Source organism: Plectropomus leopardus, chromosome 10, assembly GCF_026936395.1.
Source record: "Plectropomus leopardus strain MGB_pleo_1.0 chromosome 10, ASM2693639v1, whole genome shotgun sequence".
NCBI lineage: Eukaryota > Metazoa > Chordata > Actinopteri > Perciformes > Serranidae > Plectropomus > Plectropomus leopardus.
In genome coordinates this window covers 32599074-32618012 of record NC_142185.1, presented here as the reverse complement: position 1 = coordinate 32618012, position 18939 = coordinate 32599074, and the positions used below count along the sequence as shown (strand labels likewise).

Below are 18939 nucleotides of genomic sequence, written 5' to 3'. Positions count from 1 at the left end.
CATTAAACAGAGAAATTGGCAGTGTAGTTATTGAATCTTGATTTATATTTGATCAGTGCTGCCTTGTTTGACAGTTTGACTGCAGTTCATGAGCAGTGATTGACATGAATAACAGCAGCGTTAGACACTCCTCAGCACAAATTTGTTTTTGTTTACATGTGGTTATGCAATTAAAAGCGTTTAAGGAGGCAAAGGAACATGATTTTTTCCCCCACATATCCTACTGTTGGATGTAGTAACAGTTTAAGCAAATGTGACAAAAAGTTAATTTTATAAAAGTCACCAGCTGTATATTTAATTGTTATGACCACTTTAAACTAAAAACTTCACAAATGTATGCATCAGTACTTCAGTACTTCTGCCGTCAGTGGTCTAAATGTATCATGTCAAATATCTTCAATCTTCATTTCAAAGTAAATGTCAAGACTTAACCAGAGTGACTCATTATTCTGGAACAGACTTTGTCCTTAATCCAAGGAGCTCTGGTGATTTATCAGACTTTATTTTTGTTACAGATACAGTCACATTTGGAATACTAGTGGTTATTAACCTTTTAAAACCTGATCAAATTGACTTGATTTCTTTTAAAGACATGGGAAAAAGGCAATAAGCAATGAATTAAAAAAAAGACCCAAAAATTAATAAGAGATTAGTACGAATTTGCAAGAAATATACCGGAAAATTAGTAAAAGATCCCCAAAAAGTGATGAAATTAAAAATATATATTTTTTTGTTTTAAATATACAATATGATGATGACGACAACAACAACAACAACAACTAACAATAATGTTTTCTCTGTCCTTCCTCTGGAGAAACTGACTCATGACCTTAACCATACATTGGACAGATTTTTGCGAATTTGGAAGCCCATGCCCATATATATATATATATATATATATATATATATATATATATATATATATATATATTTATATATATTTATTTATTTTTTCTTATGTGCACATGTGCACATTTCTTGTAGCGCGTATTGTTATTTTAGGGTGGGTTTTTATTTTATCCTATTTTATCTTAGTTTTGCAATGTTCACATTATTGTTTAGATTGCTTTTGTATTTTAAATATGAAAAACAATGTTTTTTTAACATTTTTTCTTTAGTTTTTTTCTTTTAAAGTAATCCTTCCCCTTTTTTAAAAAACATAATTTTCAGGTAATTTTTCGTCACCTTTTAATAATGTCTCATAGTTTTTTGGACATTTCTTGCGAAGTTGGTCATTGCCTTTTTACCCATGTTTTTTTTTTAAAAAATAAAACAAACCAAATTGTTCAAGTTAAAAAGTCTTAAATAGCTTGTGAAAGGCATCTGAATGCAGCACAGGAAGACTAATGTCAATCCAGTTTTCAGAGAGTTAATTTGTGCTTCATGTCTGTGGGAGCATGTAGTTGTTTTTTATTTTTGACTCAAACGTCGGGGGTTTGACGTTGACCTGATTCTTGAGAGGAACCAGCCAGCTCAGGGGTCAGCTAACAGATGACCTCAACAGATCTGGCTCTCGGCCTTGCTGGGCCTTCAGTTAGCCTTCTCACAGGCTCACGGTCAGACCTAAGCTTCAATATTTTACAAAAAAATCCAAAAAACTGTTGCTTTGTCAACACAACAAATGGACTTGTTCACACAGAGCGGCCCCGTTGTAATTGGGGTTTACCCTTGTTTTCTTGAGACCCCACCACCCATGCCCCACTGCCTTCCTCATAACTGTACCGCTGATGCATTAGCCTCAACAGGTGCTCTTTTCTGAAAGGATCACTTAGGTATATTTAGATGTTGAAACCTGAGAGCGCCGGCCTGTGATTGGCTGTCTCGTCCACATGATAACCTGGGTAGAAATCGCAGCTGTGTTCTGTCGCCCAGCGTTTCTCTGGAGGGAAGCTGGGGAGGCTTTGGCGGCTTGGGAGACCTTTAAACTTTGAAATACCCGGTAAGCAAAGAAAAAGGAGAAAAACAAAAGAAAACAAATATCCATATTTTTCTACACCTTGCATGGCTTTCCATCTGCTTGGATTTCCATCGTTCCCATCACCTGGATCCAGGAGGACAACTGAATGAAGGATAATGTGTGTGAAGGCTCTGCTGCACAGTGAAGGAGTAACCAAACAAATCAGATGTGCAAGACTCAAGATCAGACCTTCCCTTGGATGTAGCTGAAATTTCAGCCGCAGTCTGGCCATTGTCTCTCTCTCTGCAATCTGAGCACCTGTCGCGGCTTTTTTGTCCTTCTGCCTCGACTGTTTCATCTATTTCTTTTAGTTATTTTACACAGAAAGTGATATTTTGATTTAAAGAGAGGGCAATCAAGTGCTAAAAAAGGTACTTAGTACGCCATCCTATATTTAACCTGCAGCCTCAGAAGGCATTGCCCCTCCGTTTGCTAAACAGAGTCAACCAATCAGGCCGTGGCATTAGCTTACATGTCAAATAGCTGAAGCACTGTTGGGCAGCTGTCGCCAACCTTCATCCAGGAGGCACAGTTCTCGGAGCTGTGTTGTGGCGAGTGAGGGAGGAGGGGCGGCTGTCACACACGCAAAGGCCTGTTGTAATGCACTCACCTTCCTGATCTGCAGTCCTCCCTGTGCAATTACTGATTTGCGCTTGTTGCCAAGTTTGTGAGGTGTTTTCTCACATTTTTATTACTTTGTTTAGGGCAAATCACAAAGTTGGACTATAAGTTTGAGACCCTAGTGGATGGCAAGTGAGGCGTCCTTACTGTCAGGAAATACTGCGGGAATCTTTCGCTGGTATGGCATGCACATTGGTGTATTTTTCTAGCATGTGTTTGCTGTGTGTTCTTCCTATTTTTGATTGGGGTAATTGGGTTCAACGGGATGACTGGCAGCATCCTAAAATATCACTGGTGCAGTTGTCTTTTGATCTCTTGTCTAAGCCGCAGTATATGCTGTCCTAAATTGTCATTTGGTGCCACTGATTTAACACTTTCTTTAACTTAACTGCACTGTTTCTGCTATTTTCTAAGCTTCTATATTAGATGTGCTTTTCAGCTTATGAGGCTAAAGACTGTTCATTCATAGTTTGAATAATAAATGCTTTATCTGTTTTTTTGTAGAGCCTCTAAAACCGTCTCAAAATGACGGAAATTGTGGAGGAATATGAGGAGTATGAGGAGTATGAGGAGGAGGAGGAGATTGTGGACGAGGTAAGTGGACGTCTTATCAATGCTTTTCTTTACTTTCATTACTGTTTTTGGTGTTTCCAGCCTCAATACCATTAAGATATGACTTCATTTCATTCAGTGGATTGAGTTTATGTGTAGCTCCAGCGACAGGCCCTGTGAATAGTTAAGTAAGTGGCCCCTCACAGTCAGCAGTTCGTGGAACGAGTCATCCATGTCTGTTGGTGGATCCTGTTTCAGACGGACACCATCTGATGGGGTTTTAGTCCTGGATTTACCTTAACTGCAAACTATAAATCAAACCTATTCCAAGCTAAAGATAGAATATTTTAATGGGACATTGTCTGTTGTCCTGTAAAAGTAAAGATACTTTTACAAAAGAGGCCTTATGGCAGGTGATTTTTGCAGCAGGCCATCAGTTATCTTTAACGTATCTAACCAGGGGTGTGGTGCTGCCAGAGTGCACCAGAACGATGCTCGGATCCTTTTTTTCTTCATTTGAGGAAAAATATTTGCAGTTCGCATAATCTGGTTAAAATTCACATGCATTTTTTAAGCACTTAAAGATCTAATCATCACTAAAGCATACAGTATGTCCTATGAGAGACAGTTAAAACAAAAGAAATAGTCAGAGTTGTCATATTCATATTTAAGGTGGGTTGACACCAACTTTTACATTTAGTAACATGCAAGAAAACATTCCACCTTAAAAGTAGCCAGTAGCTGCTGGTAGTGGTCTTTGAATGGCAAAGCAAATCAAATTAATTTGCTTGAAGTCTAAAGCTGCTAACTATTAACTAGTAAAGATAAAAAAGGCAGCAAAATATCTTCATTTTATAGTTTTAGCTGACTAATGTTTGTTCACTTGACACTGTAGAAACAGTGGTTACATAAGACCACTTTGAGAAAAAGTGTTTTTAGAAATGCTTTTAAGTGATATCTGCTGGGATTTCTTTATGCCCTGATGCTTGTCAAAGTTGTTGTGCTGTAAAATACCAAATTAAAATCAAATGAAATAAAACAAATTCAAACAAATGAGCCACAGAGCGTGCAGGCATGTCGAAGGTGCGTTCTGGCACTAAAAACTAACAGCACTACACCCCTGAATCTAACCTATTGATGAGTGCCAGTTTCTTGAAGTTACGATTTTGTAGGGCTGGTCGATTAACCAAATTTTGTGTTAAATTTCGGTTTTGGTTTCCAGCAAATATGACAACACAATTATTATTGTGCCTAGTTCAGTTTCATAATGATGCTCTTGTTTTGTCTTGTGATATATATTCAGCACACCCTTTTACTTTGTAGCAATGTGCAGCTGAGTTTTGCCAACTTTTAGATTTCTTGCTGGATTTTGCACCTTTTCAGACCCTCTAGTAACTTTACTTTTTTTGTAAAAAGAGCATAGCAGCAAATTTAGCAACTTAATCAGACTGTATGGGAAATAGGGAGAAATATTTTTAAATATGTTGTAATTCATTCCCATGCATGATGCTCAGAGTAATCACAGTCCAAGGCTCTTCTGCAAGTAGCGCTGAGTTTCTCCCTCTTTTCTTGCACTATGTTTATATATTATAGAATAATTGTGATTATGATATTCGAGCAGCTCCACAATTTTGTCTGTTATTTGAAATGACCTGTTGTAATTCTTTATCAGATTTCACATATGTAATTTAGTGTTTAAGATTATTTGATTGAACTTCATGTCCCTTAGACTCCTGGATGTTTTTATGTTGCATTTTTGTGTATGAATTATTAAAGGTCTCCCTGTCAGTGTCCAATGGAAGAGTGAAAACAGAAGGCTAACAGATTAATCCCATATTTCCTGGTGAAATAGGATTAAAGTCTGCCTTGTATTTGTTCATACTTAATACTGCTGATATCTTATAGGGGAGTCTGAATGATTGTTTTTCTGACTGTCACACTATAACCTAACCACAGCAAGCAATCAGTCGTCATTTGGCTCCCGTATAACATATCAACTGTTTCAAATAGATTTACCATCTTTACTGCAAAGATGTAAATCTTTTGGGAGGCGGAACAAATGGATATCCACAAAATCAATACACTCTGGTTTCACTTGCACTTTCATCTACACTGTGGAGAAGAGTTGCATTGTTTTATCGTAAGATGGCTTCTTATTTAATCTACAGAAAGGGGAGAAACATAGTGCCTTTAAGCTCATTTAAGTTAATTTGCTAATGATTTGCTACGATAAATCGTTATTTTCTTCACATTACCTTAAAAAATTACATTACTGCTCAGGTCATGAAGGGGTGGGGTGTAAAGTTCTCTGTCTGGCATTCAGACAAATTTAGAAGTGGACTTCTACGGCACATTGGCAAAGAGATGGAGTGAAAGGAGAGTTAGAGAGAGAGAGAGAGAGAGAGGCAAATGAGACGAGCTCCTGTGCTGTAAATCACACTCTGACAGCCTGTTCACGTCACAGTGAAAAAAACTTGCTTAGGAGAGGTGATGGAAAAACTGCCTGACATTTTTTTTGCTTTAGATGTGTAATACTGATTCACACTTATGGTTCTCTCCATCTGATATATTCAGATATCGAAGCCTCTTACACGTGTTGATAAAAATGATTGAGATGTTCTTTCCCGCAGCTCTGGTTATTTCTAGATTTCTGGTAGATTTGAAGGGTTGTTGGTTAGCTTCCAAAGCCACCAGTTTCAGACCTGATGTAGCTGTAAAAGTGTCAGTAGGATACTTCCTAAGCAGAGGGGAGTGTAATTCAGGCAGGCTGTAAGTTAGACGGGCTATTCATGGAACAGTATGTTATGTGTGGGAATGCTTTTAGCTACTGTAGTCTGAGGGTTAGGGTGCCTGACTGGAAAAGAACATTTTCCCCTTAAGGCTCTGTCTATACCTACACAGATATTTTTGAAAACAGATATTTTTCCCATTTTTTTAAAAAGTAACTTTGTCCACACCACTCCACCACCACTCCACCAGCGTTTTTGCAAAATATCTCCATCGACACAAAAATGACCCCAAACACTCACCTGCGTTAGCGGCAGTCTCCACTCGTCATAAAGGTAGTTAAGTGTTCAGGCTAGCGTTACCGCTATCAAAACACCGACTGGAGATTTCTTTACTTTTAATAATAAATAATAATACATTTTATTTAAAGTCTCTGGAAACATGGCTTGAAATAGTAAGAATGCACATATTATATCAAAGTCAAGTTGCTCATTAAATATCTAAAAACATCTGAGTGAAAATAAATGTTCCCAACTATTAGAGAATTGAGTTTAAAACAGCTCATTTTGAGGATAAAGTAAGTTCTTGGTGCAAAGTATTTGACCATTCGACTGTTGATTTGATCACGCCTGATCCAAAAGCATCACTTCTAGCAGACTTTACAAGGCAGACGCTGAGGTGGAGCAAAAACAATGTTGGGAGCAGCAGATGCTGCGGTGTGTCTGTGAAGTGGTTTAGCAATGCTAAGTTTAAAAGTGAAGTGGTCATTACACAAAGCAGTGCTAAAAAAATGTGAGCAAACCGGTAGTCCATTATTGTTGTTGTTTCTAGCATCTGCTCAATTCAAAAAGCAATGATGGACATGCCCAAATTTAGGAGATGATAGTTTCTGAAACGCTCCATTTTACATGCCCACACAGGTGAACAGTTACTGAGAGGTAACTAATCTGCAGGGAGCTCTTTGTGATTTTTCTGGCATTTTAATTTTGCAATGCCAGCGTTGAAAGCGAGCAAATATGTTCACCATCATCTCAAAGTGATCTTGAGTTGCTTTTTATCAATATTTGTGTCTTTTAACTATTTTAATCTGGTAATATAAAAAGTTTTGCCTTGTAAATGTATTTCTTAAATCTCAGATATTTGGAGGGTTTTTTTTTTAAATTAGAATATTACCCCGTTACCCATAGCTCTTTTTTTTTTAAATTTACAGTTGCCCTAGTACGCCATCAGAGAAAATGTAGAGACAGATGTCTCCAATTTTTAAAAACTATCTGCGTGGTGAGATGTTACTAGAGGGAAGTGAGAAAATTTGTTTTTTTGAAACCAGTCTTTTAAACCCGCTGAGCGCAGTGTGTTTAGACACGGAGATTATAAATCTGTCTAAACAGTTTGTGTACTGCTGTGGGCTGTAGCAGCCGATAACAGGAACAACGGTCTTTGAAATAAAAAATAAGAATAGACGGACTGTCATGTGAGTGCGTGGTGTTTATAGACTGGCCAAAGGATATAAATGCTTTTCTGTCCTCTGTACGACCCAGAATAATTAAACTACAGTCATAATTATAGTATATTCCCCTCTATGGATCCTACCTTTCTTTTAGTGACACTAGTTGAGTGAATAAGGACAAAGATGCCCGATGACAAAGCTCTTTGCTTTTATGCAGTTGACGGACTGTTTGAAGGCGTTTGACAGAGCAGCTATTAATGTGATGCAGCGCAGAGTGATTTCGTACTTGTTATACTGGAAGTGTTAATGGCAGTAAATGATGAGCACCAGAGCTGTGGAAAAATCACCCTCAATCCAACAGGAATACTGTGCTGTTTCTCCCATAATATCAGTTTTGAAACCTCAGAGTGTGTTTCCTATATTTGTAATATGTTGAGCAGATTACAACGACGACTGTCACTGAGCACTCGAGCTCTCAGGTCTTTCAGGTAAAGCACCTCCTCCCAAGGGACAACAGTTCAAACAGTACAGGACACCCTGTCTTTGTCTTCATGGTGCATCCCTGTCTTTGTCTGCATGCCTGTATGGATAATCTACTGTCTGTTTATTTTATTAAAGGCGCATTCATGGCGGGTTTTTGTGTTTAAAGAGAACTTCACCTTGAATTTATAAAGATTTTTTGTATGCCTCCCCTATAAATGGAGAATCCAAAAAAAGGGGATCATTTTTCATAATTTAAAGTTACCAGGGATCGTGTTTAACAACTGCAAAACCATATGTTGATATAGTTTTGCTGTTGTTCCAATGACATTTCCAGTTCATGAAGAATGTTTGCCTTTTTTTTGGATTCTCCGTTCACTGTGGAGGCATGCAAATTCAAGTTGACGCTTGGTGAGTACTCCTCAACTCCAAAATGACCATTTCTATATTAAATACTCACTGCGTGTTACCTTGAATTCATTAAACATTCATAATTTTTACTCGCAGGTCTCCATTGTGAATGAAGAACCAAAAAAATGCAAACATTCTTGATAAATTGAAGTAAACATGGACCATATTTCCATATTTAACAACAGCAGAACTATACTTCTGTTTACAAACTCTCACTCAACTCGTGCAGAATAATCAAAATCTCATTTATCCAGCGTATGCACAACAAATGCATTTTCACGAAAACTTTTTAAAGTGTCAAACTATTTAAAAGGCATCAGTACAAACAGTCTTATGCATGGCTGAGAAGCATGCCAGGACAAATGCATGCATTTGAACTTTTGTTATTTTAATTCATGAAGAATGTTTGCCTTTTTTTGGATCCTCTGTTAACTGTGAGAAAGAGGCGTGCGAGAAAAGTGTTTTTCTCACATATTCAAGGTAACACACAGTGACTAACTGATATACAAATAGTTATTTTACAAGTGAAGTTTTCCTTCAAAGCCTTAAAAGTTTGTTAGAAATGAATTAAAACTCTGCATGAGCATTAAACTTTTTTCAGCAATCTATTTTGTTTTTTGCCAATCCTGCATTTTAGTGTGACCTTCAAGAAGAAATGGCTGCTTTTCATTCATTTAATTGCTTTTTGTAATTACGTTTCCAGTGGCTTCACTTCCCAGCAAATGAGATACAGTAACCCCCATGTATACATGTTGCTGAGTCTGGCATTGCATGCAGTACAAGTTGCTCATAGATACTGCAGGTGTTACTGTATATTCAGCACTTCAGCACCCTTTACTTTGTTCCTCCTTCAGTCACCCTTCATCAAATTTTATCTCAGTACATAATCGTGTCATTATCCCAACTAACTGAGTCCTATGGAGAATATTTTACTGATTTATTCACATCCCTTTAAGTCTTGACTTGAATCACTTCAGTTATAAAAGGTGAGTTATTAGAGTAAAAGGTGGGTGAGTAATTTGGTGAGAGGTTCCCTCTTCACTTTGACAAGATCAGATTATATTTTAATCAACTAATTTGCATTACAGTTGCAAATTAGCTGCAAAAATTAGGTTTTTTTAGCTGCTGCTGAGTCCTTCTCCATGTCTATGATGACTGTCCTGTTGTAAGTGGATGTAGTTTTACTTCCTGGCCAATATGTTTCCTGAAATGAAGGAACTGAGGCCCTTTTGTTAGTTTTGGTAGTTGATTGTGTTTCTCTCTGCCCTCCTGTAGTCTGGCTTGCCCACCAGGAAAGTCAGGAAGAAGGTCAAGGTGGATACTTCCAAGTTCATGACTCCATACCTGGCTCACAGCCAGAAGATGATGGAGCAGTTCAGCCATGTAAGTAACAACCTTGAGTTTTGGGTGCAAATCAATACTTACCTTAAGTTACCTTAAGTGCAAATCAAGACTTACCTTAAGTCAGAGCGAGACATTTTAAAGACTGGGGTTAGAGAGGTCCGGGGCCATGTTGTCCCTGGAACAGCAGCTATATGCATTTTTTGTCTTTTTTTTAAATTATTTTATTTTAATTTTCGAAGTGCAACATTATCACTTTTACAGTTAATACAAATTAATATACGGAAATATTTTTTTTAAAAAAAGCATTAGTGGAGTCAAGAGTAACATAAAAAAAAAGAAAAAACAAGATGTTAGAAAGAAACTTATGTCACAGTGAAAGCCTTTTAGCCTTGTTTTTATTTAGATTGACTCTGAGTCTATTTCTTTCCATTTTCAGGGAATGGCTATGGAAAAAGAGCCATAACAAAACTATACACATCCAGAGAGGGAGAGATAAAGGCTAATATAAAATAGAATAAAAAATAAAATGCTTGTAGCAGTCTGACTTAAAAAATATCCCACATTAAAGTGCAATATCTAGAAGAGAATACAATAGAGAGAAAAGAAAAAAATAATAAAAAAATAAATAAATTAAGGATGTTCCAGAAACAAAGTCATGCTGAGAAATGCACTTTTTTAAGGAATTGGAGTCTGTAGTCATGATAAGTCATAATCTGTGCAGCATTTGGGAAAAACATGATAGTTGCTAAGGGAAAAAAGAGTTTACATCCTATTCTGTAACCAAAACACAAAAAAACATCACTAATATTCACTCCTGACACCTAAAGGGGGGAAAAAATCATCTGATGTAGGACTTTAGCATGAAAAGTATTACTTTTCGTGACACTTATTTTTGTTATGCTGGAGTGGAGTTCACAGACAGCCTGTTTATTCCTGCTATTAACACGTGTTTTTAGGGATCCAATCACAAACGACAGTAAATGGACACTAAATACAGGTGTAAACCCCCACCAAGATGCATCGTGATCCAAACACTCAGACCACTAACATTTGGGCATGCATCCTATGTAGCAAAGGCGCTAATGTGTCTTAATGTGTCTCCAAGAGGGTGACACGGGAGTGGATTTTCACTCCTGTCCCATCCCACTCCCACAAGAAAAAAAGGAAAAAAAAATCCTGTCTCATCCCATTTCTGTGTTGCGTTTTTAAAAATAATTGTTAAAAACAGGTGTTTATTCATATAAGAACTACATATTCATATTTTGAAACTAAATATATTCAGTCAGCTGGTACAACTATGTGGTACATATTTTTATAACGATATTTCGTATAGTATAGTTTTTATTTTATATTATAATTTTCTATTCTATATTTATGCTTTTGATTATTATAGTTTCCTCCAATTTAATTTTCTTGTTATATGCGTATTGTATGCAGTCCTTATATTTAAATTTGGTCACGTGATGTCACATCTTACATATAACAACGTTGGTGGGCAGCCTGGAAATGGGAATCAAGGATCCACAATAATGTCAAGTAAATGTAGACTTAAAAAAAGAGTTCTTGAGAGAACAGCGTAGATTTTAGGCTTTTGATAACAAATTCGGGGCTGTATCTTCAGACACCACCCCCTCGCTCTGCAGCTACTATTTTGATTTTGTCTACTTTGGCAGTAACTGGTTGTGAAACATATTTTTAAAGAATCAGATAGTCATCTTTCATTTGATTTTTTTTTACTGTATGTAAGTTTTACTTTGACTTAAGTCCTGACTGTTGTTCTTAATACATTCTCAATTCACTCTCCTTGACAGAACAAGTACCGGCAAGCGTATGACCAGTCCAAAGGGACGCCTCCTGGCTACATCGCTGATACTCCTGAACTTATCCGCATCAAGAAGGCCCAGGAGCAGCTTAGCGAGGTACTGCTGAAACAAAACTACTCTGTGGCTAACGATAGACGTTATAAATGTCAAAGCAGAGATGCTCAACAATTTCATTCTGATATTCTCTTAAGGTGTAATAAAAGATGAAGAAAAATATAAATTCCTAAAACTTTGCTCAAGTCATGAATAATAACAAATGACACAAATCTTCAACAGGTTAAATACCGCATGGAGGGAAATAAGGCTCGCACGACAAGCTTGTATGATGGTGAGGCCAGAGAGATCGCTCACGTCAAGCACGTGTCTGAACTGATCAGCAAGGTGAGCTATCTGAAGCACTGACAGCACACCAAGACGTGAACCAAATAATAATGTTTTAAATGTTTGACTCTGATGGTGCTGCTGATCTCTTTTAGGTTCTGTACCGACAGAAGTGGGATGAGACGAAGGACAGGTACCTGCTGCCTCCTGATGCTCCTGAGCTGGTCCTGGCTGTGAAGAACGCTGCTAATTACAGCAAAGTAAGCACAACATGCCGCTCAAGTACTGTGATTCATTCATTCATCTTAGTTTTAATTAATTTTCATTTTTACTGTACAGTACTCCTGCTTTTGCTAATTCAGACATGATCATTATTTATTTATTTTTTTTATTGTCATTTTTACTGCTTTTTTGTTTTGTTTTGTTTTTTCCTCTGTTGTGTTTCATGTATTTTTTACCAGGAGTTTACTAGGGGTCAGGGTTCATGCTGATCCTTAAAGCGTCTTCAAATCATTAATTTCATTCATCCAAAAATAAGGCCTTAATTGACATTACATGCCTTAAATCAATCTTTCAAAATTCTTAATAATGCTCAGATTATCGGATTATAAATCTTTTTTATTCTGACACTGAATAGCAAAAACTCTAAAAATAAGAGGTAACTTTTGAAAAATAATTTACAGAATGTGTCTTTCATTGACATAACCAAAGAGTTATGTTTTATGTTATGTGTCATGTTGATGATGATTTTTTAAGGGATTTTTGCTGAGCTGATGTATGATTAAATACATATATTAAAAACCTTTTTATTTTTCAAATATTTGGTATACATGGGTTAATGTATAACTTAACACCTTTTTCAGAAACTTTACACGGAGGACTGGAATCAGGACAAGACCATGTTCTTCCCGTACAGCGACAGCCCTGAGCTGCGCAGAGTGGCCAAGGCTCAGGAGTGCCTCAGTGACGTGAGTTCAGTTTACCAGTTTTCAGCAGCAGCACATGAAAATACACGACACCTTCAGATTTTAGACATGTGCGTGGTTTAAATACCTGCAAGGTTAAAAAACACAGTAATGTGACATTATATTTTTGTGGTGTTTGGCAATATGTTAGTACTTTGTATTTACCATAATAATTTTGTCAACTGTCAAAGAGTTTGTTACAGCCTGAATTCTGTGGCAGCTCTCACTTATATATCTGGCTTGTTACTGTTATTCGTAATGAGAAGGACTGAAATACTGGAGTTGGATTTTTTTCGATGTACCTTGAGTATTTAAATCACTGAAATAGCTGAAATTAGACAATTCCATCTGGGTTATTTGTCTATAAAAACTTTTTAAAAATTCCATTCTTAAGAAAATGTAATATATTAGATAAGATCAATCAAATCAGTCAATCAAACTTTATTTGCAAAGCATATTTTATTGTCTGCTGTGTAGGTTTTTGAAGTGCACTAACCTGTACAAGACAGAATAAGTGTATCATAAAAACAACAACAAAGACAAAAACCCATAAAAGAAAAATTTGACACCAAAGCATGAGACGATAAAAATTATGATGTAATAAAACTGATTTAAGTTAAAATAATGGTAACAGTACTCAAACAGAGTGAAATAAAAACTAGATCAAAGAATGGAATTAAACAGTTTATAAAGACAAAACAAAAAAATTACAATTAATACCAAAAGAACCAAATCAATAATAATAGTAATAATAGTTAAATAAAAGCTAAATTAAAAAATAGAAAAAAAATAGATTAAAAAGACAAATCAAAGAAAAATAAAATGAGATAAGAAAAACACAAAAATATATAAAAATATCAGTAATAATGATAATAAAATATAATAAAATTTAACAGTATAAATGCACCTTTTTTTCTACACCTAGAAAAAAAAAAGATTATTATGACAAAAGAAGACAAATGGAATTGATAAGAGAGAGAAAAATAAACACACAATATTAATTATAATAAAATTCAACAAAATATATACAATAAATTGAATAAATGAATGTAAATAATATCTATAAAGAAAACCCTTCTTGAAAAGGCCCTCAGGTATTACAGACAGGCTGTTGCAGCCATCAAAGGTTTTATGTTCAATTCTATAAAAATGATGTAACTCACCTGAGCAGTTAATTTCTCTCTGAATCGCTGGCAGATCGTCATTCGGCCTCAACTCAACATGTAAGCGCCTTTTCTCTGCCTTTATGTTATTTTCTTCCCGTCAGGGTCCATTTGTTTGTGCTTAGTCAGATGTATCATAGGTAGCAATTTCCGCTCACATTGCAGGCAATTAAAATGGTCATTTGCACCCCCTCCTTCTGTCTGACTACAATTGTGTGACATTTTCTGCTGATGTAGGAAAGTCATCAGCACGCGTAGATACAATCCGTGCGAGGTAGAGTTTGCTCTAAGGTCAGATATTGATGTGAAAGAATTAACCACCTCAGTAAATTTTGACTCACGCTTTGTGTGTGTGTGTGTGTGTGTGTGTGTGTGTGTGTGTGTGTGTGTGTGTGTGTGTGTGTGTGTGTGTGTGTTCCCCCACAGGTTCTCTACAAGAAGGGTCACGACGAGCGCAAGGCTAAGTACACCTCCCTGGCTGATCCTCCTGAAGTGGAGCTGGCCAAGAAAGTGGAACAACAGCGCAGTGATGTGAGCGCCACAATTTTAATCTGTGTCTGAAGCTCAAATATATTCTGTAAACGTAAAACAAATGTCAGGAACACAGGAGGATAGAGGTAAACAAATTGAGCAGATTTAGAGATTGGAAATGTGTGCAGACTGTTTTTGTACTCTCTTTTTCTTTAACCCTTTGAAACCTTGATCGACAACACTTTTCTCGCACTGCTTCAGATGTTTTTCACAAGTATTTAAACCTTCAAAATCAGAGCAACATGAGAAAAAGGGTATGAGCAACTTGGTGAGAACTGTTCAGCAAGAGAGAAATGATAGGGAAATGATTTCCTCAAAACTAAATTGAAGCTCAGCTACACTGAGGCGGTATTGTCTTCTAATGGTAAACGACCCTCAGAAAAGTACCTGATACCAAAGGCGAGCAGAGTAGAACCGGTACCATGTAGTGAAAACACGTTTTTCTTGAAGTGATCCAGACTGTGTGGTAAAAATGAGGATATAGAAACAGACCCTGCAGAGACCAAAAAAACCCTGAGCCTCTGTTAGAGATAACTGGCCACCTGCTCTCTGATATTACCGGCTACACAAAGCTGAAGGGAGAGGCCGGCAGTAGCTTGAAATGACAGAGATTCCAGTCATTCACGAATTTTATCAAACTGAACATGATATATAATACGTTTCTCTATCTTCTACATACAACAAGATCTTTCATATGTAAAATCCATCTGCTAATGATGATTGTTTCTTGTTTCTCGCAGCTCAAATACAAGGAAGATTACAATAAAAATGTGAAGGGTCAATGGTGCGAGACGCCATACTTTGACGTGGCCACCGCCAGGGTGGCAATGGAGAACTTAAGCCAAGTAAGAGCTTGCTGTCTCAGGTGAAGTCTTTTCAGTGTGGTATCAGCTCACATCTAACCCTCTGTGTCTAACTGTCGATCTCTTCTCTTTTCAGAGAAGATACACGCAACAATATGAGGACGAGAAAGATCAGATTTATTTCATGCAAACAGACACGCCCGTTTATGACACGAACAAGAAGGCTCGTATTGCTGCCAGTGAGGTAAGTCCGCACGCACACACAAAGGTATCAGAGTATTTTTATAGGTCCTGTCTCATGTGGAAGACACGACAGAGAGTTGACCCGTGTCTCAGAGCAGAGTGTGAGTCAACACACTGACGCAGGGACGCCCTGTATTGTGCCCACACATGCGCCGCATGACTGAGAGATCTACATTTAACTGATTCTTACAGCACGACTCCAGCGTGCAGTTTCACAAGTAACTAAATACCAGACTATGTGAGGAGACTCGTCAGCTACTGTAAACCTCCACCCACATATTCACACATAATGCAAACACGTCATTTTAAGAAACGATAGACACACATGCTTTTGCACCATGACTGACTCTACCGACGTCATGTTCTGTGAGTCAGCGTATATAACCCGTATCGATTGTTTTCTTCTCACTAACTTTTCTCTGTTGTTTTTGTTTTCAGGTCCAATACAAGAAGGAATACGACAAGAACAAAGCGCAGTCTGACTACAACACGCTCCCCGCCACAGAGAATCCTCTCCTCAGACAGCTCAGATACGCCGGCACCATCCTCAGTGATGTAGGTGTCTGAAGAACACAATTCACCATTACGGCTGGTTTTATGAGGAACAATAGACGATATTTTGTGTAAAAACAAAGATAAATCTTGGGAGCACCATTACTGCTGCAGCCCAATCGCCAGAATAAATGTTGGCAGTGAATGTTTCTGCAAACCGCTTATTTGTAACATTTAGACGTTCAAATGACGCAAATGTGTTGAAACTTAACGTGCCTTGCTTTTCAACAGCACTATGAGTAATGTGTGATTCTGTTTAGGGATAAAAACCACCTGGTTATAGTTAGGAAACGATCATGTTTTGGCCTAAATACGTATTTTTGGTGGCACAATCTCTACTGGAAACACAGTGATGTCTCTGTAATGCCCTGGCCACACTGCCTGCGTGAGCAGCATGTGACAGCTACCTCACTGGACTGCTGCAGAGCTGCTGCAGAGCTGCTGCAGAGCTGCCTGCTGCTATAACCACTATATTTCTACAATTAAAAGCTGGTACTCCACAAATTTTAGCCACAGCAGTGTCTACAACACTGCCTGCAAATATTTATAATAATAACGTCATTCAAAAAGCACCTTTGAAAACAGTTTGACAGACAAAGCAAAGGCAAGAGCTCAGGGAATAATGAAAACAGTAACAGGTAATCTAACAAGACGACGATGATAAAAAGCCTTGTGATAACAAATGAAGGGATTCCGTCCACAGAAATGTTGTCAGAGGACTTTTATTTTGAAACAGAAACAAGTAGTGTCAGTGACAGTCTCCATGTCTGTTTCCTGTGTGGACAGAGATGTTGCTTGCATGAATTTGCAAATTTCTCTTGATAGACCGTTAACTAAAAAATGAGGTGACTAAAACGATCGAGGTGGTTTTGGGTGTCATTTAGAGTGTGTGACATGAAGCTCCTCTGAGTGGATTATCACATTAGTGGTGCTAATCGAACCATCAGGATTTGTCACTTGCTTGCGCAGTCAGATGATTGTGTTTTTGAGTGTTTGCTTATTTGAGTTGCCCATATTTGATATTTCTGTTCATCATTTGTTATTTATATTCTTTGCAGAAAGTATATAAAGCCAACTATGAGAAATCCAGAGGTTTCAGCATCAACTACTGCGACACGCCCAAGTTTCAGATGGACTCCGTACTTAAACAGTTCACTGACGTAAGAATCATAGATGAATTTCTCATTAACCGATCATATTATTGTTTTTCTCTTTTCAAAATATATTCATTTAGTTTATTGTTTTAGGCGCATTATAAAGATAAGTATGACAATGAGGTGAAGGGCCACTACATCGGCAGCTATGAAGACGTCTACATGCTTCACTGCCAGAAAGTTGAGGAAATGAAGAACGAGGTTAGTCTTTGTGCACTTTAATTTGATTTTTTTCTGAATCAAATCACTGGTGTAAGAATGCATTACACAGGTCAGTATATGTTTCCTCACCATCTGCATATTTTATCTTGCAGCAACAATATAAAGCTGAATACGAAGACATCAAAACAAGATGCTTCTTCCCTCAAACAGTCACGCCCGAGTATGAAGCAACAAAGAAGCTTGAACAGTGTAAAGATGTGAGTAGTGTTGGCTGATAAATTACTTCTTTGCAGTGAAACAGATTCATGTTTTGTTCTCTTATATTTGTGTGACAAAATGTTTCTGTTCTGCGGTTTGCAGAAAGTTTACCGGCAACATCCAGACAAAGTGAAATTTACACAAGTGGTGGATTCGCCAGTTCTGGTTCAAGCCGCCATCAACGCCAAACAGCTAAGTGACGTATGTATGACTGCACAGATCGCCTCCTTTTATGCGGAATATTTTAGAATTAATATTTGTGATGGGAAGACTAATTCCTTTCTCAGTATCAGTTCTTTCGAGTTTACACGCGTACATTTGTTGAACCTGTCGAGTTTTTGTACTTTTTGCAAAATATGACATACATTAAAAATAGTTTGTTAAAAAGATGTGGTCGTTCATTTTAGTACTAATTAAAATTGGCGCCAAAAATCTTCTAAACTTCCACTGGATTATCTCTGGCAGGTGATGTAATATTATCAGCATTGCTTTCATTTGAATTCTCTTTTACTGTATGCTCACATAAATCATAAAAGTGGCTCATGTAGGTCATTGCTCACAACCTTTTTTTTTAGAGTCCAATAATTGACTGAAATTGCTGCAATCACCCGCTAATGCTCGGGATCAAATTCTCCTAGATATGCAGATCACCTTAAAATGTGCCCAATCATCCACGTAGCCCAGCTGTCTTTCTGTGGGCACCATGGAAACTGGAGAGCCATCTCTCTGTAGTATAAATAGCAACAAGCATTCAGTTGGCCCAGAATAAACCCTGTGATCAGAGAGGGGCTGGGGAGGCAGGGAAAGGACCGTCAATACAGCTCACATTAAGTCCAGCTGATACACTGCTGCCCTCCTGTGACCCAAAATCAAACTACACTTGTCTGGAAATTAGTGTACAGTGAGCAGTATCCTATGAAAAGAGACAGAACTTAAACTTCACCAGTTGAAGTTGAGTTTTTCAGAATTCTCATGTTGAAATATGCGGATTGGGCATTATCTAACTAAAAATGCACACATTTGTATACAGACATATTAGAGTCAAACATTTTTAGAAGAGTGAATTTACATATCTTTTTAATCACTAAATCAGTAGCCATAAAAACTACATTTTTGCCTGTTTTAGGAATAAAATGTTCTCTAAATAATAGCATATAAATATGAAAAAAATGGAAAGTTTGGTGTATGTAAGTGATACTGAAGTGGAGATTTGTAGCCCAGAGTTTGAGGAAAGTCTAATCTTGGGAAAATGGCCTTTAAAGTTTCACATATTTTAGACCCAGACATTAAATTGGGTAAATATTTTAACTAATAGATATCACAATGAAACTTCCCCTATCGATTATTTACATTAATAAAATTATTTTTTTGTAATGCAAGTTTTCTGAAATCTAATGTTTAAATATGCAAACAAGGCATTATTTA

General features: G+C 37.2%; 1 protein-coding gene across 25 annotated transcripts in view; it reads left to right on the top strand.

The window, feature by feature from the left end:
• Positions 1–1841: 1841 nt before the first annotated feature.
• neb (nebulin) overlaps positions 1842–18939 on the top strand; it is a 90080-nt gene continuing 72982 nt past the window's right edge. For 23 of the 25 annotated variants that reach the window (XM_088083644.1, XM_088083643.1, XM_088083624.1 and 20 more), the window contains exons 1-17: positions 1842–1939; positions 2662–2756; positions 3083–3172; positions 7745–7792; positions 9471–9578; positions 11351–11458; positions 11639–11743; positions 11839–11943; positions 12547–12651; positions 14238–14342; positions 15083–15187; positions 15282–15389; positions 15827–15943; positions 16999–17100; positions 17188–17295; positions 17409–17513; positions 17617–17715. In XM_088083644.1, the coding sequence (XP_087939770.1) occupies positions 3104–3172; positions 7745–7792; positions 9471–9578; positions 11351–11458; positions 11639–11743; positions 11839–11943; positions 12547–12651; positions 14238–14342; positions 15083–15187; positions 15282–15389; positions 15827–15943; positions 16999–17100; positions 17188–17295; positions 17409–17513; positions 17617–17715 (1497 nt within the window). In that variant the 5' untranslated portion in view covers positions 1842–1939; positions 2662–2756; positions 3083–3103. The remainder of the gene's footprint in view (positions 1940–2661; positions 2757–3082; positions 3173–7744; positions 7793–9470; positions 9579–11350; positions 11459–11638; positions 11744–11838; positions 11944–12546; positions 12652–14237; positions 14343–15082; positions 15188–15281; positions 15390–15826; positions 15944–16998; positions 17101–17187; positions 17296–17408; positions 17514–17616; positions 17716–18939) is intronic. The other 2 variants (XM_088083623.1, XM_088083621.1) reach the window with 2 other exon arrangements.